Here is a 27,407-nt window from a genome sequence, read left to right as displayed (position 1 = left end):
CTGCACCTAAATATGATGAAGATGACGTGGCTCGGCCTTAAACAGGCCCTTCATGCCTGGAAAACCCTCCAGTAAAACAGAATAGCAAATAGTCCAAGAAGAAGAACTCCTACGCAGCAGTTTGGGCCTGAGAATGTCTTGGCATCTCCCAGAATGAGTCAATGGGGATGAATTTGGATCCTTTTGTTGAGCGCCTAATTGAGTGAAGTTGTCTTTTAAATAAATCTTGCAAAAATTGTCAATTTCCACGGCCTCGTTATGGAATGTTGATAAAACATAATAACCCGCTTTGGGTTCTGCATAATTATGAGAATAATAAAAGACTGCTGTGTAGTGGATGGAAATAAGATGAATGACTAAGAATGTGTGAAACATTCTCAACTATTGTGGACTCAAGAGTCACACTGACAACACTGTTGCTGTGACTTAATTCCCATTAAATATGAGAATTCAAAAGCAGACCATCAAATATTTTTGGCTCATGTGATGAATAGAGAGCAGATGGACCTAGTGAGTACAGTGCAGAATTATATGTCATCATTTTGTTTTACCAAGTTCAGTTATTCTTTCTGAGACCAGTAAGTCCTATATAAAAGTCACATGATAAGGCATTAAACAATACTCCTCACAATCAGTCACCCTGTCAATAACCTCTGACATTTCCAACCATTTAGAGCTGTAATAGTTGTCTTGATAAAGCAATAATTAGAGGATGGGGATTAATTCAGAAGGGGATTCAATTATATCCCCCGCCTATATAACACAAATCCTGACAGATTTAACATTTGGCTCAGTTTTCTCCAGGATAGAGCTTATTCTTCAATCTACTGCCAATAAACTTCATGGCGCTGTGCACCGGGACCCCAAAAGGACCCATATAAATGTTATGATCTAATACATTAGAGTAATTTAGTACTGCTGTGTTCTCAGTCCATGCAAGCAAATCTAACAAAGTGGCAACCAATGAAATCCATTGTTTTAACCTCCAGGCTAAATAATATATAGTTTGAAATGCACAGAGGTTTTTTTTTTTTCCTATGGGTCTTTTGTCTATAGGACTGCTGAGTTTTAAAATTTCTGCTGTAATCACTTATAAGCTGGTGAAACCAGATGTTTGCATAAAAAGACAATCTTTTTTCTCCCTGTTGGACAGTAAAGTAAAGCTTTTTCTGTTTTATGTCAGTTTGGGATTAATACAATTATTTATATTTATGTATGATGAATTATTTATATCAAAAATGATGATAGACTGATTTATATTTCACTTTCTTTAATATTAATTTAGATATCTAATTTGGTCCAGTTGCTTTGTGAATTGCATGACTTGAGTCAAATGTTTTGGGGTTCCTTCCAAAATCTTTCCACGATAGTCTGCTGGAGTTTTGGTCCATTTCTCCTGGCAGAACTGAGGTAACTGGGTCAGGTTTGTAGAACCATCTTGCTCACACATTTTTTCTATTGAACAGATATGGGCTTTGTGACCAAAACGCTGATTTTGTTGTTCTTAAGTCACTTTGTAACTAACTTGGTGGTATGGTTAGTGTGACTGTCCATTTTGAAGACCAAGTTGGGTCAAAAAAATGTTAAACATATAAAACCAAAAAAAAAAAAAAAAAACAATGTTATAAACTCCAACGTTTCTATGCGACAAAGCAGGTTAAAGTTAGGACATCTGGACACATGTTTTTAACAGTTTTTGCAAATAAAAATCTGAGAAGTGTGGTATGCGCCATTTACTCTGATGACCTCAGAAATCACCTATTATTAATATCTGGACTATAGCTGTGCTTAATTTCTGAATATCCCTAAAAATAAAATTCTATATATACACATGAGCTTTTGGGATGATTTCAGTATTTTTGTCATGGGGCCCAAAACGTGTGACGGCACCCCTGAGACTAGCCCACACCCAAATAATCCAAGTGAGGATCAGTGGCAGCAAACTGAAGTTCACAGACTGTCACCATCCAATCAGACTGAGTTTGAGCTATTTTGCAAAGAAGAACAGGTCAGAAATTAGTCTCCGGATGTGCACAGCTGGTAGAGACCAAAGGAAGCTCAACATAAATACATCAAACCTTTTTATGCGTTACTTTCCTTCCTTCCTCTCCTCAGTGACAGCTGGAGATCAACCAAACTACCCACCACCTGACACACACTAGATGGAGAAGCAGGTACAGACGATGGAGTAATTGTCCTTTAGAAATTACTGTCATTAGCTCTATCGCATTAAAATAATAAACAACATACATAAAAGCTTGTGTTTGTGGTGTGAAAAAAATAGAAAAAAGTTTAAAGCATAAACATACTTTATTTATTGTTTTATTTTTCATCTTTTAAACACACATATCTTAACTAAACATAGCAGGTGAATGACAGTAATGAACATCATCATAAAATAGCAAAACTATTCTATGCATGTAAAAAAAAAAAAAAAAAAGTTATACAATTCTAAATTAATTGATTTTTTTTTCGGCATTAAATTGCCAGTAAGCTGACCTGATGCTGCCCTTTGTGCATACAATAAAATGTATCTTATTTTTCTTATTTTTGAGTTAGTTCCCCTGTCCGTCCGGATGAGGGGAGCTGCTGTGAGGCAGGCCGCCTGAGGAGCAGCGTGGGGCGGCGTGGCGGACACGTCCCTCCCCGCTGGCCGCAGCTGAACGCGGAACTCGACTCGCTGCTGCATCTCGGTGGGAGGGACGAGGATTAACAGTGACCCTAACAAGGAAGACCTCGTCATACCTGGCCCCGCGGGTGTTGGAGTCGTCTTTAATGTAAGTGACAGCGTTACTTTATCGGCTATAAAACCACTTTTTTTATTTTTATTTTTTTTAACACAACTGCGCCAGTCGGTAAACTAGCAGGCTGCGTTCATCCAGAGGCTAGCTAGCGTTAGCCGCGAAGCAGAACACCGTCACCCAGCCTGACAGCTAAACCTGGACCACAACAAGGCTTATTAGACCTAATTTGATTTTTATTTAAAAAAAAACGGGTCTATTATTTAACAAAACCATCGTTTTCTGGTTAGGACACGTGAGCGCAACAAGCGTAAAGCCTGCGTCGCTGCTGCTAAATGCGGCTAAAAACAAACCAGCGAGGCTGCCGTGTCTCCGCAGAGCACGTTTCAGGACTTCTGGATTTACTGCACAATATCAAAATGTTACAGTAAATATGCCTTAAGATTAAATGCATCCGGTCACTGGCAGGATTTACGAAACTTTTTTTTATTTAGTGCACATAAGGATGCTAGGAGGCACTTGATAAAGGAGCTGGAGGCAGCTGGCACCTACTGGAGGAGGCTTGTTCCCCTCCCTGGTTAATGGCATCAACCCGTCAGGCAAAACTTTCTGGCCACTAGCAGAGAGGGGGGGGGACTGAATACCTCTGATCGTGTCTTCATGGTTGGTGGGATGTATTTAGCAACAAATGAGGCTCCTGTCCTCCTGGTTCAGGGGTTCCCAAACTTTTCAGCATGTAACCCCTAAAGATATCAGCCCCAGAGATTGGCGACCCCCCCCCTCCCCTCCTTTTTCTTTTTTTTTTCTTTTTTTTTTTGGCAGGTGGGATTTTTTCCCCTCTCTATTTTGGGAGAGAATAACGTAAGAGAATAAAGTTGTAAACTTACAAGAATAAAGTAGTATTTTGTTCTAAGAATGCTTACAAAAAAGTGTGGCTCTCCTCCCGGCGTTAAAATGAGGAATATCTTTGGTATTTGGTTTCGTAAATAAGGAAATACTAAATTGTTTTTGCACATCAGCATCAAATGGTTTCCCCCGCCTCCCTAAGAGCTGCCCTGACCCCCACTTTGTCGGAGTTGATATGTTGGACGTGGGAAAATGGGCAAGCGAGAGGAATAAAGCTAGTCTGACAACAACGGTTCCTAGTTTGCAGCTGTGTGCAGCGCTTTGTTTCAGCCGTGGTTGTTTTAAAGTGCTTTGTAAATAAAGTTGTCATGGTAGATCGTGTCAAAAGTTGTCCGAGGCCGAGACGGTAGCGAGTTGGCGTCGGAGTCGTGTGAAGGTCGGCCCGGCTGGGGTCCTACCCAGCAGTCGAGCTGCTGTCGCTCCGATAAACAGTTCACGGCATGTGAGCATCAGAACTGGACTAGTTGAAATAAAAGTGACGTACTCTGATGAATTGAGTTTGCTTTTTTCTGTCACGAGGATGGCCAGGTGTATGCGTGTTGTCTACCTGGGTAACGCTGCACGTGCATGCACAAGAAAGCAAGACGACACTGCAGAAAGGGAAACAAAAGTAAGTCAAATTTTCTTGAACTGAGTGTATTTTTCCTTGATTTGAGCAGGTAATTAAGACTATTTGCCAATGGAATAAGATTTTTGCTCTTAAAATAAGAACAATTCATCTCCATCACCTTATTGCAAGTGCAATATATCTAACTATCTTATTTTAGGGGTAAAAATACTCATTTCATTGGCAAATAGTCTTATGTAGCTGCTCAAATCAAGGGAAAATACACTAATTTCATGAAAATTTTACTTACTTTTATTTCCCTTCTTGCAGTGAAGGCACTGGGATGCTGGGAAACCTTGGGTCCTGCCACACGTGGGGACGTTACTTTGGCAGAAGGCTGCCTAAGCCACACTCCTCATGGGAGACTTTGTGGTTCCTTTGCGCAGGATACTATATCCTGCCACCAAGAAAAAGTTTTCAGGAATGGTTTGAAGACAACAAAACTTGTAAAGCCTTAACTTGGGCTCTGAATACTCCTAAATTTCAGTCGAACCGAGCCATGCGACATGCCCTGAAACAAAATCTTATATTAGAACCTTTTCCTATCTTCCCAGTTTGGACAGTCGCTGCGTGTGAATCACGGATTTATGAAGCTAAGTCAAACCCAAATAGCTCAGAGGGTCCTTTTGCCGTTAGATATTGTTTATTGTAGTCCCATCAACACATTTCCTGCCTTTACACGGTGAAATGTAGGTGCAAAACATCCCCGCATTTTGTCGAAATTGATGCATGGGGTTAATCTTGTTATCCGCTGTTTTTTCTTTATGGTTCAAAGTCACCGCCTCTGCTAAGGAACCTAGGGGCACATATTTACCATTTATGTTTATCAGGATAATAATCCTGTTGGATTGTCGTCAGAGATGACTCTCCTGTGAGTCACTGCACTGTCTGTGTGGCTATTATTGTCTGTCATGGAGCCGCCGTCTGTAATGGCCTTTTGTTAAAATGGATGATGCTCAGGTTTTGTGTCTGTTATGATCGGCTGATAAAGCACCTCGTAAAAGTCGGGTTTTAACAACTTCCCGAGCTGCCAGCACATCGGTAAAGTTTGAAATAGTTTTTCATATATAACCTTATACACCAGATGGTTTGTTATGAGGGTTCATCTCGCCTTGTTCGGCCTTTAATAAGCAGACTGGGCAGCTGATTGGCTAAAACAGTCTGACTCCCGCTATCCATAATGATGCCAGTTTTAAACAATCGGAACAAAACAAATATAAAAAAAAAAGTATCAGGCTGGTAAAAACATCTTTTTGTCTTATCTCGATGTGGACATACTCACTGAAAATAATTAGTGCGGCAAAGATAACCGAGCATCGTTGAGCCATCGCTGGCAGCTTGTGTGGGATGATGGTGGCTGTGGTTGAGCTCTAGATTGAGGAGCGGCCTTAGCTGAGGCGTGATCGTTATCTGATGAATCCAGGCGCCTCCTCAGGTCGCTGGTGTTGGTCAGCGTCGCCGTTCGGGCTCTGCTTTGTCCGTCTTCCTGCTTCTGGAGAGATTAAACCCCTCCGACTATTTACGCCTGAGGGTGGGAGGAAGAAAGCATCCCAGGGCAACACAGGATGTTGAGCTTTTAATGACCTCAGAGTGGATCAGATGAGTCCAGACATACATCTGTGTGGTCCATGATTCCTTTCTGGAATCGTTGAAAGGTTATATGAAACGTTTTTATATAAGGAATAAGCTAGATTTACCCGTGCAAGCCAGGTCACATGACTTATGGGGTCAAAGTGAATGTGTTTTTGGCCGAAGTTTAATGCATAGTGGCGCGGTTTGACGCCGCCATGGGCTGTGCCTGGTTCTACGTTCATGTTTTTGTTGAGCTCCGGCCTCCTGGTTCTGATTGGAATGATGCCGCTTATTTTTCTAAGAAACAGAAATGACTCTCCTGTACATACTGCCTTGTTCTTACCTCTTTCTGCTGTCAATTGTCTGCCTGTGTGTTTTTTGTTTTGTTTTATGTATACATAATGCAGGCATTGGAATCTGAAGTCAGATTTCTTGTCAGTACCCACAACCTTGGCAAATAAAGTTGATTCGGATTAAGGCTGGGCGATAATTCAATAACTATATATATATCCATCTATAGATGTATATTGATGATTGAAAAAAGTCAGTAAAAAGTTCAATAAAATAATAGTTTTCCTTCCTTTTGCATTCTAGCCTATCATGTAGATTAAAATTACAGTCATTACATCCTCTCAACCAATCACAAACTCAGCCAGGACCCTTCAAAGAGTTCAGAGAGCATGTATTCTTTTGTTCCTTTTTTTGAAAATGTGCAGTTTTGGTAAAAAGTTGTTTGAATAAAGGGTTGAGTTTGAATTTCAGTGTTTGTGTGTTCTGTATCTAAAAATAGGTCACTAAGCAACAGCATCAAATGGCCAGGGCTGCACTATGTATATGTATATGTTTTGAATTTGTTGATAATTATCGATATCGATCAATATGATTTCTATTTTATCGATACGCTTTTTTTTTCTCTATATCGTCCAGCCCTCATTTAGATAACAAATAGAGAAAATGTGCTGCAGGTGCTTTTAAAGTAATTAGAAACTAGGAAGGAAGTGGAATTACAAAATCAACTCTGCTTTATGCATCAAAGGATTCAATTCAATTCAATTTATTTATATAGCGCCAAATCATGAAACATGTCATCTCAAGGCACTTTACAAAATCAAGTTCAATCATTTTATACAGATTGGGTCAGATTATACAGATTGGTCAAAAATGTCCTATATAAGGAAACCAGTTGATTGCATCAAAGTCCCGACAAGCAGCATTCACTCCTGGGGAACCGTAGAGCCACATGGAGAGTCGTCTGCATTGTACATGGCTTTGCTGCAATCCCTCATACTGAGCAAGCATGAAGCGACAGTGGGAAGAAAAACTCCCCATTAACGGGAAGGAAAACCTCCGGCAGAACCGGGCTCAGTATGAACGGTCATCTGCCTCGACCGACTGCGGTTACAGAAGACAGAGCAGGATGTTCCTAACCTTTTATTGAACTTTACAAATTAACTATTCGACAAGATAACTTCACGTAGCTGCTCACAAATGTTTGCACAGCCCTTTCAAAATACAATTATATTTGATTTAAAAAAAATAGACCTTGTTCATTTTTAAAAGCTTTCTCACCCATAAAGTGATGTGTGGGTCATTTTGCCTGTACAGTTTAACTAAAAAACAAATCCACTACAAGCTAAAGGTAAAAGTGAAATAAACAGGCAATAATTCAGTTTGGGCTTTTTGGGAAGGAGTCTTCCAGTAATCCACCTCTTGACTGAGAAGCTCTCTTGCTGATAGCGATTTTTCAGATGCCGCCACAGTCACAGTTGAGTACATTCCTGGACACTGGGTTGGCTGTCCCAGGAATGTTATCACCAGGAAGTCATTCCTGTGTTGATTTGGATGCTTCGTCTGACTATGATGCTGAAAAGTAAAACCCATCCTACTCTTCAGCTTTCCTGCAGACACATGCAGGTTTTGGGTCAAAACTGACTGAACGGTTCAGCATTTCACCCACTTTGATTTTGAAAAAAGAAATAAAACAGTTCCACCTGAGGAAAGTAACCCCAGAGCATGATGCTGCCACTACTATGTTATACTGTAGGTTATCGCTGGGTGAAACCTACAGTATAGGTAACGGGTAATATCTCGATATTTTTAGGTGGAATGCAGATATACAATATTTATCTCCAATATGTTTTCCTTTTCATATAGTAATTATTAAAAGGCATCTCTGAATCAAAGCTTTATCCCAAATGTCTCACAGACCCATTTTCAACCAACATCTGTAGATAAATGAGAAACAGCTGAAAAATAACCTACTGGAATACATAGAGGTATAATTATACACAACATAGACCATCTCAATATAAACAATATAGTCTCATCTTATATGGCTTTTTGTTTAAAATCTCTATATTTTTCAAACTGCGATACATTGCCCTGTAGGTATTGTGTTATTTTGGTGATGTGCTGCATTGTTATTCCTAAGCATATCTATTAGAATATTTGACTGTTCTGTTGATGTGTTTTCATACACAGTGTCCATCTGAATCATATGAACAAGAAAAAAAGCTTAAATTTAGCTTGTTTCTTCTCTCCCTTTCATCATTTTCTTTGTTACCAGTGGCTCACATTGACCTTCATTTTTAGAGATCCAACAATCAGTGGTTTCCGCTTCTGTTTCCCAATGTGTCCTTTCCAAAATGTCCTTTGTTGGTTGGATTTTTGACTAAATTCTCTTTGTTTTGTTTTTTATCTCAATTGCATGCATCAACCTGAAAAATTCCTAATTATATTTGGTCTGTTGGTGCAATAATGGCTCGTTCTCTGATGCACTTTGTTTTGAGGTTTGTAAAAACCAGGTAAAGGATGTACTTTGTGGCATAAACAAGGATAATCTTTTAATCCCTTCATCTTTTATTGCATTCAAAGCTACCACCTCTTGCATCACTTTTTTTTCCTTTCACAGTTGTTTTACATCATTTGTTGACGTAGATAAAAAATTGTAATAAATGCAATTTGTACGTGTTATAATCCCTGGAAACAAAATTGCATTTAGCAGGTAAGGTCCCAAAGGACACCAGTAATTGGGATCAGCCTGTAAAAAGCCTGCTTGGTGTTAGTCTAATCATTAAATGTAGCACAGTGCAGAGTTTTTATTGACCGAAAAACATGTTTGGGCTCCAATATGGCCAGTTGTTGGTTAAAAACTATACCTTTTGAAGGATAGAGATTTGAAACTTTATACTGAAGAGATGATGTACTCAGGTTAATTAAAAACTTCTTCAATTAAATGTTATTTATATAGCGCCAGTTCATGAAACAAGTCATCTCAAGGCACTTTCCAAAGTCAAATTCAATCAGATTATACAGATTGGGTCAGATTATACAGATTGGTCAAAAAACTTTCCTATATAAGGGAACCAGTTGATTACATCAAACTCTTGACAAGCAGCATTCACTCCTGGAGAAGAGTAGAGCCACAGGGAGAGTCGTCTGCATTGTCCATGGCTTTGCAGCAATCCCTCATACTTCTTGCCAGCTAATAACAGCTAGCGTTAGCTCGTGTTGTCCAGGAGGTTTAACTTTGCTGATGAATGTTCAAGAGCTTTACCGACCTTTCCATGTTGCTCTTAAACATCCGTGTCGTACTGTTCTGTGTCGTACTGACCAATTTCAGCGTAATTTCGACAACTTTCATTGTACCAGCCCGTTACTCTGAAATGTGCTGGCGACAACCGTGGTTTGATGGTCTGAAAGATTTAGGTGTGACAAAAAAAGCAAAGACTGATGAAAGCCCTTTAGATGCTGTGACTAAATAAATTTAGAGAAGCCTGGTTTTTGCTTTGGATAAACTATTTAGCCAGTTAATCAGCGACAAAGTGTCACACTGGACACAAATGACATCGCCCAAAAAGCGCTGAAGGTCACAGAGGATGGAAGCACAGATGGGACAGAGAGGACAGGAGGAAATTTGCATATATTTTAGCTGACATCATCATCGCAAGCATTTCTCATATCCTGCAGACCGAGGCTAAGCATCGTTTGGGCATTACTGTTTCCGTCTACCTTCAATTTTCTTGTGGGCTGGTGAAAACTACAACTAGCATGCCCAGCATCTTGTTTTTTTTGTTGTTGTTTTTTTTCGCTGCTGATTCCATTCAGCAGTTGATGCCCAAATTGCTAATGTTGCTTTGACAGGCGGTAGCTGTAGGCCTCAGTGATGTTTTCTCTGTCCTGTAGTTTTAAAAAGTGCCCACATGGGACCTACAGGCGCACCGCTGCAGACCTCTGCTTAATTGTTAATCATGTGTCCGTGACAGGAGTTAAGAAGCAGCACCGCTGAAAATGGACTGCTGGAGCTTAGCTGCACCAGCGGAAATTAGTTTCAGCATTGCTTTGTGTAAAAGAAGGATTCCAGGATATTTATGCACTGATTTGATAATGTCTAGTTTTGCCTCTAGTGCAGTGTGAAGGCTGAACCAACGGTATTTACTGTATTAATTATTTTTCTGGTAGAAGCTTCCAGATCTTCCTTTTGGGTCTGATTAAATTAATTTTCCTATTAAAATGTATACCGAAAAGACTGCAGTCTGAGGCATAAATACGTATTTCTTTTTTAATTGGCTGTTTACTTGGCATAAATGGGGTTTCTAAGCTCAGTGAATCATCCCTGAAAAGGTAACAGCCTGAAAATAACACCAAAATGAGTCATAAGCGCTACAGAAGAGGTGCTTAAGTGAAACAGTTGTGTGTATGATTCAGAATTAAGTGCTGTGTGTAAAAACGTGCTCTAGGATCTAAAATTGAAGAGTAACAGCTTAGCAGGACATGGGCCTGCTGGTGGATATAGTGTTTAGTCTGTTTGGCTCCACTGCCTGCATAACTAGGCAGGTCCAGACCAAGTCAAGACATCCTTTTAATTTTTGTTACGCAAGTCTGATATTTATGTACGTCAGGGTTTGTTTTGTTCACCTTCCTCATTAAGCTAAACAACTAAATCTGGTAAACTAATGCTAGCTGGCCAATGCTAGCTGGCTAATGCTAGCTGGTCAATGCTAGCTGGCTCATAATTTGTTTCATTGTATATTTCAGTGCAGTTTCAGTTAGGCATGTTAGGGGAAAATTACAGAAAAGCTTTTCTCCTGTTTCATATACTAGGCACTTAAGTTCTTTCAGCCGAGATCTTTCCTGGTATTTTTTTCCTTTCTGTCCTACATGGACAACTGTGTGCTTTTGTTTTAGGGTTAGCAGCTGCAGCAAGCCACCAGTATAGTCAGAGGTAGAGCTTGTTTACTTTTTGCGGACTATAATACCTTTTTACAAGCCATCTACATTTCTTTCTTTCTTTCTTTCTTTCTTTCTTTCTTTCTTTCTTTCTTTCAAGTTGGCCCTATTGAACCTGGCAGCAAAAGTGGCTGGTTGAAACTGAGTAAGCAAACCACAGCAATGCACCACACTTCCTCCTCCGTGCTTTATTGTGGGAACAATTCATGCAGACGCCATCGCTCCTTGGAACTGGAAACATTTTTAGTTTCATCTATTTAAACTAAACGAAGCATAAATCCTCCATGCTCATTTTAGCGCAGTGGATGCAGGTAAATACATAAAGCAACCCTGACTAAGTAACGAGTGCATACTTTATGCCGTTGCGTTGCCATTGTCGTATCCGTGTCATGACACCTTGAGTAACTTCAGTCTCCTCTCTGTGCAGCATGTTCCGCTTGCGGGCTCTGGCCGCGGTTTCAATGGGGCTCACCCAGCTGTCCCGCCGCTTTCACAGTGGGGCAGTCGGCGGGTCCGGCCGGAGGAGGCTGATGCTGGCGGCCCTGGCTGGCGTGACCGGTGTGTCTGCGAGTGCTGGACTTCTCTGGAGCAGGTAGGACACTTTACCACATGTCCGCTTTATACTGGTAAAAACGAATCATTTCAGCTGTTTAGCACTACCTTTGACCTTCAGAAAGCCTTTAATTCTGCTTCTGACGAAATGTCAGGTTTAGCCTTCGTTACTGCCACGTAGTTCGTCTTAATGATGGCGTCTTAATGCGTCCTCATCACCACACCTTTTATGAGATGGTGTCCCCATCAGATGAGCACAATCTCTGAAGGCAGTTTCAGTTTTTAGCACTTCTAATTTAATACGCTGAGTGGCAGTCTTTCATGACTGTCCATTAGCTGGAAGACTGGTGCTTAGTGAAGGCACAGCATTGGGGAGGGGGAGGGGGGGTTAAAGCTAAAATCCTTTGGGGAACGGAGCAACTGAGCTGCGGCAGGCGGAGTGATTGATGGAGCCTCAGGGCATTTGAGACTGATGGGATGAGACTGTTCCAGACCTTCACCTCGCACTTCATTCTCCTTGTGTCGCATTAATTTGAATTATTTAGCCTGTCCCAGACAGACCGTGCAATTTATTGATATTGTTGTTATTCCAATTTTCAGTTCAGTCACAGAAATATGGTGGTAGTGGGACTTTGCCCCGATAAACCCCTGTGCATTCTGCATAAGAGCTAAAAACCGAGCAGAGCAGGATCTCTTTATTTGCATCGCTGCCATTTTTCTCATTAAGCCGAAAAATAAAGTTCACTTCATTCTCCACTCTATAATTTTACTAGAATTAGTAAAGCATGGAGACAAATTGTGTTGCATAATCATGTGTGACAGCATTGAACCATCCAGCTGGTATTAAGATTTATTTCTCATGTGTTTTTTGCTTTTTTTTTTTTCTCCCCCTAAAACTCTAGAGCGTATGCTGATGCAGGACCTTCTGTTCAACACTCTGAGCAGGCGGCTGGAGAGGAAGCCGATTTTGTGAGGGACGCAGACTCGGAAAAGTCTGTGGAGTCCAGCAGCGGGGACGAAGGCGAAGAGGGGAAGAAGAAGAAACCCCGCTCAGGATTCCGTGACCGCAAGGTAATCGATAAACTATAGGCGTGCTGCTGCCCGGTCAATCACCAGAACTGCGTCCAATAATCAATGTCCAAGATGCAAATGCTGGCGTGTTTGGAACGGACACTTACAGTGACATACAGAGGTAATCAGCGTGCATTTCCGCTGTCATAAACAACGGAAATGTACTACCCTCAGGATGGCTTTATGGCTTTTAATTAGGCATCAGATGACAAAGCAAAAACAGAAGGGGGATCAACAGAGGGAGATTTTCTTGTCATATAAACACTTTGTTGCTCAGCTCATTATTATAAAAATGAGCCAGGAGGAAGAATATAAACAATAGAGGCCATTCTTTTCTTTCTTTTTAATGAAATGTGACACCATTTTACGGGTATATCTGAATTATGGCTGCAGATGTGAACATTGGACCGTCACTCCTCCCTCTGCAGCAGCAGAAAACTTCTCAGGTCCAGACAGCAATTTATGCTCACCCCGTCCTTGAAGTGATCCAACTTATAGATTTACAATATATGCAGTGGAAAGTTCACAAACCTTAAACATAGTTTGAGGTTTTCTAAACTTCTGAATCATACCTTTTTAGTGCTGAGAATATGGTTTTTGTAATTTTTATCATGCTGCGCTCACACCTTTACTCAGGTATGTGTAAAGAATTGGCTTTTTTTTTGCAAAGAAATACCTTGAATCCCAATATAGTAAAGTTTAATCTGCGTTTTGTGAATACAGAAGGCTTCAGTCGTTTGAGAGACCTGCTGTCCAAACCCAGTCGCACAGGCATTTGAGTTTCTGCAGTCCACCTTTGATGCAGTGCAGATCTGGCTGATGCAATGGAAACTAGTTTGAAATGATTAAAAAAATGATTTAAAAAAATCCTAAATAATGCTTCTTTTTGCAAATTCATCTGTTCCATTTGGGAATATCTGCTTAGTCAGAACTGACCAATGTAAAGCTATCAAGCTAGTCACCAGTTACAAATGCTGGACGGTTAATTATTGATGGGGAGCTTTATTTCAAAGTTCATGTTAGAAATGTGATCTCCAAATTAAGGGTGAAGCTCGGTTTCTATTACAAAAACAAGTCCTGTTTTTCCCTCAGAGCTCAGAAGCTTATGGTATCAGCTACTTTTTGTCTGTACTTGTTAACGGTGATGTTGTGCATAGGTGTGTTTCTGCCAGTTGCCCACAGCTGTTTTTTTTTTTTTTCAACCCTGGTTCTCAAGGCGTGTTAAAGCAGGTATTTGCCTACTTTAACAAGCCTGATTCTGATGGTTATAGTTCATCAAATGCCTGTTAATCAGTTGAAATGAGGTGTGCTGAAGCATGGACACATCTACAACATGAAGGGCAGTGTGCCAGGGTTAAAAAGTACAGTGCCTACTGTCCTTGACTCCAGTCTACCACTGTGCTCTGAGATTTATCACTGGTTTTAGCTGCCTCACCCACCACTATCAACTGTATGCTGATGCTGGGATACTTTCCTTCAATCTAAGGTGATATACACGCCAGACGACTCTGGTTGACAAGGCTTTTATTGCCTTGGTTACTACTTATTTATGCACTTTTCTTTGGAGAATTGAAAGCAGTTATGCCTTAAAGGGGCCAAGTCACTTACTATGACTTTACAAATTTCTGTGCCTGTAGCTCACTCTGGTTGCATGCAAAGGTTTTTCCAATTGAATCATTGTGCCCAGTTGGATTACTATACAGGGTTTTTGCCAGCGCATTTCAGTGTAATAGGCTGTTACGTTTTCAAAAGCTGAATTTAGACCGTTATGCTCATTTTTAATGAACGTAATGGTCAGTATCACAATCCAATTTTTTAAAATTAGGATATCATTAGTTATGATACATCCAGATGTTCTGTGACAGCCTCAGAGGTTTGTTAGAGAACGTTAGAGAAGATGCCACATTACAAGGACCAGATAATAGAGTCACGTCCAGGAGGATGTTTTGGATAAACCTAAAGCAGACATAGATTATAGGACAATATCCCAAACTTTGAACATGTCACAAAGCTTTTTCTATTCATATTGTAGAAATGGAAAGCAGAGAAAAGCTGTAAATTTGCGATGCATGTAAACAGAAAACCAGAATATAATCATTTTGGAGGAGCTGCAGAGATCCCAAGCTCAGGTGGCAGAATCTGTTGCCACATTAACTATTGATTCTGCGCTGGTCAGTATGTTCCAGAGTGATATGCAAAGGTCAGTAAAGCTCTTGAACTTTCATCAGCGCAGCTATAAACCTCCCGGACAACATAAGCTAACGCTAGCTGTATTAGTTTGCCCTCTTCGAGCTGCAATACTCAAGGCTCCGCTGCATGAATGCATCCAGAGAAGCTGCGAAACGACACACCAGCGCCCCCCGGTCGGGTGCTCAGCTCGACCACGCAGAGCGTTCTTTTGGCTCTTACAGCAGCCGGGTCATGCGCGGCCGGCACAGCTATGTAAACAAGAGATTGGAGAACAACATGTTTAACCATAGTCCATCTAAAAAGATACTTTTAGGTCTTCACAAAACTATTTTTTTAGTTCATTCTATCTAAAATAATGAAATTTTGCTTATTGCTCCTTTAAATTGGCACCAATGCTCAAAAGCTTGATTAATATTTGCCATTGTTTTGCTTCTGTTTTGGTCCGCTTGAATCTGAGAAATGTAACGCCGAGAAGAAGCCATTTCTCAGCGTGATCAAGGAGATGCTATGATAAAAAAATTTTTTATATTTTAGACCTGTCAACATTTATAAAACAACTATTTATATACTATATATTTATTTTTCAGTTAAATTCATATTTTTATTCTGCTCCCATGTGAAAATGTGGGCCGATATTGATATTCGATATTAGTATTGTATGATAACTGATATTTACCGACACCTATGTAAAGCCGACGTATCATGCTTCCCTGTTATTTTTGAAAAATTAAACATTTTGATGAAAAAGTTGTAGCTATAACCTTTTGCAATACTTAGGAAATACATTTAAAAAGTAGTATAATTTGTAAGGTGTGTGCATATTTTGCAGCAGAAGGAAGCGACTTGGATGCCTTAAATGTTAAAGCAAACTCTAAATGTTTCAAACATATGGAGATGAGAACAGTAATAGAAAAATGACTGTATGCAAAACTAAAACTCTCTGCTTCCTATTGGCCAAAATTTGGAGGTTTCCCACCAAACAGATATTTCAGTATTTATACCACAAGCTTTGTGCATGCTCCTCTTCCCCTGCCAGCAGTCGTGAGCTCATCTACACATTAATTACACATCTACATATAAATAAACAAAATGTCTAGGATTTAGGATATTTTTTCAGTTCCCATTGTAGTTTTTCGAATTAATGTTGATGTTAAATATTGTTTGAAATATGAAGAGTAAAAAAACAACTGAGGCTAATTTGATACCAGAACACCAGTGAGATTCACAGACTCGTAAGTGGAGAAGCACACTGTGCATCAGAAGGAAAATCCCACCTCTGTACTTGATCTGTGTCTGCGTATCTGTCTCACAAACACTCTTTTTACCAAATTGAACATAATGACAGCCTCAAATACTCAAAGCTGTAAATCACGTTGTACTTTTCCGCAGGGAATAGCTGTAGTAAACAGGTTTTTTTTTTTTTTTTTTTCTCTCTCTGTGTCACATGAAAAGACCACTTAGCTTCTAAACACACAGTGTTCTGTCAGTTTTCCAGCAATGCAGCATCTGTTTCAAATACTGGCTGGTCAAAACAAACACTTGACGTGACTAATGTGTGTAACAGGGCCTGAATAAATGAGCTCTCTGCTTTCACAATCGGCAGGCCGCATCGTTGATGCAGTGCTGATAGTTGTCAAATGAACGAATAGCTGCGGTATTCGTTCATTTGAAGTGTCAGTCATTCTGACCCTGATAGCGCCAACTTCCCGTTTTGATTGTGTTGCTTCGGTAAAGAGGTTAATACACCTCTCCATCTGAGCTGACGGCTAACTTTCCGGCTTCTTTGCTCTGATTCACCGTTCTCTCATCCTGCGCTCGCCAAACTCTTCCATGATAGTTTCCTCACTGTATAAATACTTGATTAGGGTTAAGTTAGGGTTTTGAGCTTTATGATGCTTAGTAATGTAATGCTTTGCATAAGTGTTCACTGTCCCCTGACTTTTTTCATGTTTAGTGACTTGATATTGCAAATTTTATTTGATGGAGATTTTATGTGAATACGCTAAAAAGAAACGGACCCTGGAGAGGATCTTAACACCGCTGTTCAAGTCTTTCCACAGATTCTAGATTAGATTTAGATCTGGACTGTGACTGAGGCTTTCTTTAACACATGCATGTACCCTGATGTAAAACTTGCTCTAGCCGAATATTCATGGTTGTAGTCTTCAAGGAAAATTAACCTCCACCCTGATCTTTAAGTGTATCTCAATCCTGTGCCAGAGCCTTATTCCTCCCACATCTAATATTTGAAAAATGCGCCTAAAGGAGGCGGTTGGACAAGGAAGAGTGCGGGGGATGAGGGCTGGGTGTAGTCTGGGCTACTAGAAGATGGCAAATTAATTAACTAAATACTCCTCTTATAAATTGCTAACCTGAAAATCCACCTCGCTACGGAGGCATTTATGAGACGAAGGGGCTTTTATACCCCACAGGGCTAATGACATTGTTTTTTCTGAGTGACGTCACGATATGCTTTGAGCCAACGGCAATACTGATTCAAAATTCAAATGCAGTACACTCGTTAAACATGAGGAAGGCGCCACACAGATGGTTTTAGAGACGAAAGCAGGATTTCAACAAGTGTGCAGTAAATTGTTGAAATAATGCCCGAGACACATAGACCAGCACTATAAGGAGGTAATGATGGACTACAGGAGGTCCAGGAAGACCGAACACGCTCCTCTCTGCATACAGGGGGAGGTGGTGGAGCATATGGACAGCATTAAGATCCACATCTCCTCTGACCTCTCCTGGTCCGTAAACACCTCCCACCTGGTGAAGAGGGCTCAACAACGGCTCTTCTTTCTCAGAAAACTGAAACGGGCTGGACTTTCCACTAAGCTGCTAAAAAAACCTTTTACACAGCTACAATAGAAAGTGTCTTAGCATAACTGTCTGGTATGGGAGCTGCAGAGTTGAAGGAGCAGAAGGACTTAGCACAGGTGGTGATGACAGCACAAAGGATTGTGGGAGGCTGTGTTTTCTTGCAACCTTGGCTGTGTTCCGGCGCTTTTCCAAAAAGGCCAAATCTGTATAGCGTTGAATTAATAGTTACTGTAGCAACAGATTCTCCCACCTGAGCTTGGGATCTCTGCAGCTCCTCCAAAATGATTAAAGTCTGGTTTTCTGTTTTAAATGGATTGCAAATTTACAGCTTTTCTGTCTGCTTTTTGATTTTCTTCAATATGAATAAAAAAGCTTTGTGATATGTTAAAAGTTTGGGATATTGTCCTATAATCTAATTCTGCTTTGGGTTTATCCAAAACATCCTCCAGGACGTGTCTCTATTATCTGGTCCTTGTAATGTTGCATCTTCTCTAACGTTCTCTAACAAACCTCTGAGGCTGTTAGAGAACATCTGGATGTATCATAATTAATTAAAACCTAATTTAAAGAAATTGGATTGAAGAATCATTAATGTAAATTGCCGTTCATGCTTGATGTGTTAAGCTTGTTTTGTTAATTTTTACCTCTTGGTCGCTTGGCAGGTGATGGAGTATGAGAACAGAATCAGGGCGTACTCGACTCCAGACAAGATTTTCCGCTACTTCGCCACACTGAAGGTCATCAACGAGCACGGGGACGCAGAGGTTTACATGACACCCCAGGACTTCATCCGTTCCATCACACCCAATGAGAAGCAGCCCGAGAGTGAGTTTCTCTGCCTGGTCCTTGGAGGCGAGCATGTTTACCGCCACAGTCTGCCATTCAGACAGACTATCCCTTTGGTTCTTGCATCCTGAGAAAATTGTAGATTCAAGTAAATATTTGGTTTATTTCTGGGCCGGGTTAGAGATTTAGCCCCAAATGGATACGTACAACACGCTGTATAGCAGTCAAGGTGCAATGTTACAGAAAGCAGTACTACAACATGACCATGAACATCACTCTCCAGACTTAATGTCACCCCTTGTAAAAAATATGTTAAGGGGCTTTAATATATACCTTTATTTAATTCAACTACATTTATTCAGTTGGGGGGGAACGATAATAATTGCCTTTTTACTAAATTAATTAATTTGCACCTCTACCAAGGCCAGATTATACAAAGACAAAGATCTTTGCATAATCTTTCTAGATGGTCCAGAGTCCTGGGAGCTCTTATAGGCACTTTCCACGGGTTTCCTGTTAGATTTGGGTCTGGGGACTGACAACACTTCTTGGAAAGGGTTTTTCTGTTATTTGGTGGGATGTTTTGGATCATTATTCTGATAAAAGACCAGATGATGACCTGGGTTTTAGCAGCAGGTTTAGTTTATATTGTCCTAGTATGTCGAAGGGTTCACATCGTGCACTCTTAACAAGATTTCCAGATCCTTTCAGAATGGACATTAAGTGCTTTTTACACATTCCTTCTTTAGACTCCCACATACTCGGGCGTACTGTGTGTATACTGTGAGCTGCACGGACTCTCTGCGGACGTCTTACCTTTCATAGTCGAGTGTACCTGCATTTCTTCTGACAAACTCCTTTATTTTCCTCACTTTCTGCCGTTGGGACGAAGCGGGGGGAACAGATATTAGCATCTTTGATTAGCTGGTTGAGCACCGAGAGCCGTTTCTTCTCCTGCAGGCACCCGCGTCCTTGCGAGTCGCGACCGGCTGCTTGTAGCAGCTCAGTGCATCAAGCTCAGTGTCGCATATAAAACAGTTTGATGTGAAGACTTCTTCCCATCGAGCAGTTTATACTGTGACTCCGCATACATGGTTGTTTAAACTGAACTCTGAGGGTACCAGTCCGTATGCGTGGACGTCTGCTTGTCGGTGCAAGTATGTGGGGGTGCCTTTTTAGTTTTATGACAAACCCACCCAGAGTGTTTGTTGCCAAAAACCCAATCTTCATCTCATGGTGGGCGAGAAAAGGCCTTTTTCCTGGCATGCCTCCCAGACAGCCTTGTGGCAACGAGATGGGGGGGCTAATGGTTGTTGCAGCTTGTTGACCCCGAGATGTCATTATTTGCTGCAATTCTCTAAAGGCTCGGTGACAACTTTGCATGATAGACTTCTGGAGATCATTTTTTTAAAATGCCTTCAGACTATCGTGCTGCTCTTCCTTGCCAACAAGTTTGAAAACGAGTTTGAAAACAAGAATTTTTTTTTCTCCACTGAATAAATGTACTTCATTTAAATATTAAGTATTAAGCATTTTATTGTAATGCTTCCACTGCAATACAAGTTCAAGCTCGTTAAAAGTCTCTTTTCACACGTCTTTCCTTATAACGGCAAGGCTGCTGGATGAGCGTTCCTTAAAACTTTCCCATTTAGCCACAGGAGCTCCTAACTCAGACTGGTCTTTACATGAACAAACCCGAGCGTATGAGCAGAGGAGGGTGAGCAGGTTTTGAGTTCAGGGAATCACGACTCAGCAGTCGCTGTGTCAATTAGCCGGCTGAACCCGGAGCGGATCTCGGGCGTCACGCGGGACACCCGGCGACAGAGGATTGATCTCCAGCCGTGGGAAGCTGGTGAAGACGGAGAGCTTAGCATAGCATTTACATGTTTCTGCACCACACAGCCTTATTCAGTGCAAAAACTGAGTTGGGTTTGAGGGACACTTCTTTGCATGGATGGATGTGCATCACAGTTGTGCTGTTGAATTCACATGTGAGGAATATTAACCTTTGGAGCAATCGTTCACAGATAAAGAGACAGGACTGTTCTCTCCTCCATGAGGTTTTATGCTAGCCTGACACGTTTACGCTGACCTTCCTCACCCAGCTCACCACCTTCATCTTTTAATCACGTTCAAGGCTTCTCCTTTCTCGGCCCCTTTATTAAACTTCAGTAGTTGGATCTAATATCTTTCCTCCACGGTTTGCGATGCCGACGCTCTCGCAGGATTAGAAAGGGCTATAGTTTACTGAGCTTCACTCCGCCTCCCTCGGCCAATAACCCCAAATCTGTGCAAACATTTGTTGCATTTGTATAGAAATGATGGTGAAGTCTAAGCTGCAGGAGACTCGTTCTGTTTTTATTGTTTTAATGCTCAGCAGGAAGGTTTTATCTCTTAAATAAAATCATCAGATAGGCATGCAAGGGCTGAATTTAGGTGCATCTGAATTTTGCCCTATTCCCCCAAATTGATGTCTTCCAAAAGTATTAATACCACTTGAGCTTTTTCCACATTTTGTCACATTACAACCCAAAATTTCAATGCATATTATTGGGATTCTCTGCGATGAACAGATACAAAGCACTACTTAATTGTGACGTGAAATAAGCAACTATTAAGGGTTCTGATGGGGGTTTTTACCGATCTAATCTGGCATATGCTGTGTGCATATGTGTTCAGCCTCTTTTTGTTTTTTTTTTACCGCTAAATAGAATCCAGTGCAAACAAATTGGAAATGAAGGCCACCTGTGTGTGTGATTCAGTCCTGTTATAAATACAGCTGTTCTGTGAAAAGCCCCCGAGGCGAGTTGGAGAACATTAGTGAACGAGTTTAAACATAAGTAGCAAAAGTTGAATACTTTTGGAAGGGCCTGTGTTTGCAAACTGCAGGAGGAATTATTGTTACAGCAAATCAAAGAGAAAAGGCCCAATCAAACTAAAATTTATCATTTTTGAGCTACTCCCAAAGTGCTGTGGAGGCCAGGTAATCACCCCGAGCACACCATGCCCACTGTGAACCACCCCACAGCGGCGGTGGCGCTGCCATGGGTTGGGAATGATGTGAATGATGGAAAAGTGGGCGGAGCTAAAGACGATGCTGGAGGGAAAAACTGTTCAAAGCTACAAAACGCACGAGGCGGAGGTTCATCAAATACTCTAAAGATGTAGCCAGAGCTACGGTCCACATCTAAATCTGATGGAGAATCTCTGGCAACACTGGTGCTCACAGATGTCTGTTGTCCAGTCTGACTCAGTTTGAGCTCCCAGTGTCCAGATATGCAACGCTAAAAACTCGCAGTTAGTTGCCTTTTGTTTTTTTTACAGGGGGCTGAATGCAAGCCACTTCTTTCCAAAACGTCACAATTATGTGCAGCTTTGTGTTGATCCTAAACATAAAGTCCTGATAAAATAGATTTTGTGATGTAAAGTGATGAACAGGTACAATGATCTGTACTTTTCTTTTTTTTTTGGGGCCTAAAATTAGGATTTCAACTTTAAATTCTCCACTTGTTCCTCTCTGTATCTGTAATTGATGTGTTGTTCAGCAGATAAACAGAATGGACTTTGAAATATATTGCTTATATGATTCAACTTGTTGTTGCTGTTGTTGTTGTTGGTTAAATTAGCGATAATGAACTAAAACTGAAACAAATCCCAGATATGTGTTCAGAGATGCCTTCTAAACTAATAAATCTCATATTAGTCATCCAAAGCACTCAATATAATGTTTGATAATCAGGATAGCAAAAGCTGAATGCAGAAAACTATTTACTTAAAAGAATTGGGTTGCTAATGGCCATCATCCATCTCTATCAGGGCTCATTAATTACAGGAGGTCCAGTAATGACACAGTATCATCTCCTAGTGCTCCGCTTAACATAAATCTCAGTCCCCCCGTGTGAATAACTAGTCTTCCTAATACCCGCCTTTAGACTGCTTCTGCTAATTTACATATCTCCTTTTTAACCTGTCGCCTTCAGATCTCGGCCTGGATCAGTTCATGGTGAAGCGCTACGATGGGAAGGTAAGAAGCGCTGGTCTTATTTATGGGGGGAAATATACTGAAGTTAGCTATCAGGTAGATCAGCTGCAGCAAAGTGTATAATCATTAAGCTTTATTTTAACTGCTTTGTATTTTTGTTCAAAGTATTTTGCTGTGATGTCAGTGTACTTTCGGCTCATAAATAGATTTATGATACCTAGGACCAGAAAATATTATCATTGTGGGAAGACGGCGTTAATCAGATCATCAAGTTTTTTCCCTAGTTGTCAGAAATCAAACTTTCAATCTAAGAAATGAATCAAGCAGAGCCTCTGAAAGCTTTGCTGCCCCATTGGGGCTGTTTAATGTCACTAAAATATACTATACAACATTAAACTGTCCTATATAGAGGATCTAAGCGGTCATTAAAAAGGCTTTATTTGTCAAAACATACCAGCGGTAATGTTTAATGCCACCATGACACCAATAAACCAACCAGCGGATGATTGGGATCGTTTGTTTGGCTGTCCAGACGGGTTTTCTGTAGTCGGTCACATTAAATCCTGCATTTATGTTTCAAAAGAAGATTGAATTCAGTCACTCTTGTTTACAGTTTAAAAGTATGTTTGAGCTATTTATTGATGTTATTGTTGTTAGGAAACCTTTTTCATAATGGGCTCCTTGAACTTTTAACCATTTTCTCATGTTACAACAAACTTAAATGTATTTATTAGGATTTTATCAGATAGACTAAGTAGTGTTATTGTGAAGTGGAATGAAAATTATTCAGGTTTTTTTTTTCTTTTACAAAGAGAAATCTAAAGATTGTGTCCTGCGTTTGTGTTCAGCCCTTTTACTCTGACACCACAAAATATAATCCAATTAACTTCAGAGGTCACCCAGTTACTAACTGTGTGGGATTTAATCTCAGTATACCTGCAGCGGTTCTCTGAATACCATTTCTAAATACCATTAGAGAACAAACAGCGTCATAAACATCAGGGCTAGACTATACAACGTTATCCTAAGCTTTTAACATTTCAGGAGGTGGAAGGATTAAGGCACAACTACCAGGACATGTCTGTGTATCTGAACTAACGGGCTAGGCCAACACTGCAAAAAGGGAACAAAAAGTAAGTAAAAATGTCTTGAAATTAGTATATTTTTCTTTGATTTGAGGAGCTAAATAAGACTATTTGCCAATGGAATGAGTATTGTTACCACTAAAATAAGATAATTAGACATCCTGCACTTGAAATAAGAAGATGGAAATGAACTGTTCCTATTTAAGTGCAAAAATCTCATTCCATTGGCAGATAGTATTATTTACGTGCTCTAATCAAGGAAAAATACACTGATTCCAAGAAAATTTCACTTAATTCTAGTTCCCTTTTTGCAGTGAAGACGGCATAATTCAGAGATGGCCCATGATAAATAACTCTGGCTTTCTTTGCACAATGGTTTTCCATTTGCTACTCTTCAGTAAAAACCCAGAGGGGATGCTTGCTCTTTGCAGTTTCTCACATAGTCATAGTCGACATGTGGAAAAAGGCCAGATGAGGCCAAATTTCAACATTTTTGACCATATACAGAGCTTTGTGTGTGGTAGAAAATGAACACTCCCCTGAACATGAAGTAAAGCATAACAGTGGCAGCATTAGACTGTGGGAATGTTTCTCTTCAACAGGAAGTGAGAGGCTGGTCAGGGTTGCTGGGAGCTAAATACAGGAGCACACTGGAATAAAACCTGTTAGACCGATGCAAAGGTTCACCTTCCTGCAGGGCAGTGACCCTATAAACATGCAGCTTCCACCCTTTTACACCATACACTGCAAAAAGGGAACAAAAAGTAAGTGAAAGTTTCTTTAAATAAGTGTATTTTTCCTTGATTAAAGCACGTAAATAATACTATTTGCCAATGGAATAAGATCTTTGCACTTAAAATAGGAACAATTGATCTCCATCATCTTATTTCAAGTGCAGGGTATCTAATTATTTTATTTTAGGGGTAATAATACTCATTCCATTGGCAAACAGTCTCATTTAGCTCCTAAAATTAAGGGAAAATAAACTAATTTCAAGAAATTTTTACTTACTTTTAGTTCCCTTTTTGCAGTGTAGGTGTTTCCCTGCTGACACCCTCCTGCCTTAAATAAATAGGTACATAAGAAACGTCTGCAGCACCTAATGGCACGGTGAGGAGATAATGCAGTCCTTGGGTGTTGGAGCAGGGACACATGTAAAACGTGAAGGACAGTCGGCCCTAAGTATCTGACTGTTCTGCAAAGAAGAGTGGGGGAAAAAGGTCCGCTTGTTCAGGTGCAGCTGAAATTCCAGCACAAGATAGTCTATAAGTGTTACTTTAAAAGGGCTGAATACAAAGTTCACTTGACACTTTTCAGATTTTTATCTGGGAAACCTTTTGACAACAATCTCTTTTCTTCCACTTCCTAATCATGTTACTGTGTGTCTTTTTGTAAAGTATAAGAAACAATTTCTAAGTTTATTTCATAAAGTTCAAGGGGAATGGCTACTTTAGCGATGTGCTGTAGCCGTCTCATCAAACCCACAGACCGACTCACAGAACCCAGTCTCAGGCCCTGAAACAGTAATTTTTCTCTGTTTACCATCATTAAGCAAGAAATTATGAATACAAATCACCAGCTCCATTATTATGATCATCACAGCTTCCCTTGATTTTTTTTTTTTTCCTTCTGTCATAGACACTAATAAGTATTCCTCAAAGCCAGAAGCTGGCCATCCTTATTCATTTCATGATAGAGAATCATAAGTGTGAAGATTGTAGTTTCCAATCTCATTAGAGAATATATCAGCCTTCAGGCTGGTATAAATCCGTCCCTAATCTCCATAATGATGAACCCCACCAAGTCCGTAAGACCCAGTGTCTTTGACAAGTCGCTTATTTTTGCTTTGTTTTTTTTTTTCTCCCCTACATTCTAAGATTTTCCTCCCTTTTTATTTATTTAAAGAGTATAATTAAAGAACTTTGGGTGTACACCAATCCAAAAACAAGCTACGGTTTTAATTCTGAGGCACCTAAAAATCAAAATGACACACTCTTCGTTTATGGCTCTTGTCTGCTCATGCAAATGTTGCCCTTATCTCGAGGCCACATGTCTCTTTTATTTGCCATGCAAATCTCCGGACACATGGCCTCTACTATGGTTCTGCTTTTAGCCGCGGTTGACCCAGGAGACTTTTGGGCCCTGCCTCCTCCTCCTCCTCCTCTTCCTCCTCCCTCTGTGACTGGCTGCACCCCTCCACCCTCCTGTTTGCTCAGGGACACATGCTTTCTCCTCTCTGGTGTTATGAGCTCTTCTCACTAGTTGGAGGAAGTATAAAGCATTACGTTCATCTGCCAAAAAAGACATAAAATCCAGCTCACATGAAAGTAAAAATGCCATGAAATTAGACTCCGAATAGCCGGTGGTGGGGCATCAGTGGAGACTAAATTAGGATTGAGGAGAAGGCTGATATAAAGGTACAGAAAAGAGGGTGGGTGGCTAAACCGAGGCTAAAGTTGATGTCATAGAGGTTGTGTTAGTAAAACAAGAGCTTTCTTTCTTGTGTCCTTTTTTTTTATGGTTAAATTTAAAAAAAAATTCTGGCTGAAAAGGATCAATCCTGTATATTTAAATGTTTAAATATTCCATTTAAAATCGAATCATTTAAAGAAGTGCAATCTTGTTTACCTTCTGAAACAATTAGTCAGGATTCATCTGTATACGCTTTAAAGGTGCATCTCAATAAACATTATAGTCAAAAAAATTAATTTATTCCAGCTATTAACTTCCAAAAAAAGTAAAACTCAGATATGCATTGCACACAGAGTGATACATTTCTCACATTTATTTCTGTTACTTGTGATGATTCTGGCTTATAGCTGAGGGAAAAAAACCCAGAATGCAGTTTGTCTGGAAATGTAAATACTACATAAGAATTGAGAAAAGTATTCCATGTACTGTACCATACATCTCAATTCGTTCTCATGAGTTACTGCATCAGTGCAGCGTGACCAGAGGTGATCAGACCGTGGCTTCGCTGAGGCGTTAAGGAAGCGGCCTTCAGCAGCAGACTCAGTTTTAAAGTTCAGGTCAGGCTGGTTTGATCGGCTCGTCGGTCACGGTGACGCTTCTGTCCCTCTCTGGGACAAAAATTCATCTGAGGAGTGACTTTGACTGGGGATGGGCAGTCATTGTGTCATTAATTGTTATCAGGATAGAAAAGATGTGAGTTATGTTGATGATGATACGCTTAAAAACTCACAGCATGGATGGGATTGTCGCTGTTTGTGAACTTTTCCTACTGTTTGTACTTTTTAGAGCATGAAAAGGTGTCGGCATATTAGAAAACATGTGTGAAGGCAAGAACTGTGCACTATTTAGTTGGGCAATTGTACCACTTCATGTTTTATGGTTAATTTACTGTTTTTGCCATATTCACATGTAAATATTGAGAGATAATCTTGAATGCCTTTCATCCATCCCTGCTTTGGACCACTGAGCGACAGTCCGGTACTTTTTCTCCGTAGCCCAGTAAGGCTTCTTCTGGCCTTGTCTGTGGTTTAGGAGCGTCTCAACACTAGGATTGTTCCTTCCACTCAACTTTCTAGTAATAAGCCTACTTGCAGGACTCTGAGCAACCAGACCTGACTGCTGGCCAGCTGTCAGGTCAGCAGTTTTCACCATGAACATGTCGGTCTGTAGATTATAACATGAACACAGCTTCTCTGTCTTGGGTCTCACATAGCATTTTTAATTTGCTTTGGGCTTTTCATTAGCTGTAAGCCACAATCATCCAAGTAAACAGAAATACACATTTGAAAATATGTCACTCCTTGCATAATGAGTCTGTAATTTGAGTTTCACCTCTTTAATTGAATTCCTGAACGAGATTAACTCTCCGGTGGTTTTCTATGGTGTTT

The 27,407-nt window shown here is 40.4% G+C and overlaps 1 protein-coding gene across 6 annotated transcripts in view; it reads left to right on the top strand.

The window, feature by feature from the left end:
* Positions 1-2,617: 2,617 nt before the first annotated feature.
* Positions 2,618-27,407, top strand: part of micu1 (mitochondrial calcium uptake 1) — a 59,168-nt gene continuing 34,378 nt past the window's right edge. For 3 of the 6 annotated variants that reach the window (XM_012859221.3, XM_012859220.3, XM_012859219.3), the window contains exons 1-5: positions 2,621-2,777; positions 11,483-11,647; positions 12,510-12,678; positions 18,357-18,519; positions 22,461-22,504. In XM_012859221.3, coding sequence (XP_012714675.2) covers positions 11,484-11,647; positions 12,510-12,678; positions 18,357-18,519; positions 22,461-22,504 — 540 coding nt within the window. In that variant the 5' untranslated portion in view covers positions 2,621-2,777; position 11,483. Of the gene's footprint in view, positions 2,778-11,482; positions 11,648-12,509; positions 12,679-18,356; positions 18,520-22,460; positions 22,505-27,407 lie in introns of all 6 variants that reach the window. The other 3 variants (XM_021314665.2, XM_012859217.3, XM_012859218.3) reach the window with 3 other exon arrangements.

Source organism: Fundulus heteroclitus, chromosome 22 (genome assembly GCF_011125445.2).
Source record: "Fundulus heteroclitus isolate FHET01 chromosome 22, MU-UCD_Fhet_4.1, whole genome shotgun sequence".
NCBI classification, from domain to species: Eukaryota; Metazoa; Chordata; class Actinopteri; order Cyprinodontiformes; family Fundulidae; genus Fundulus; species Fundulus heteroclitus.
The sequence above is the reverse complement of the archived record's forward strand: the minus strand, read 5'-3'. Positions and strand labels throughout refer to the sequence as shown.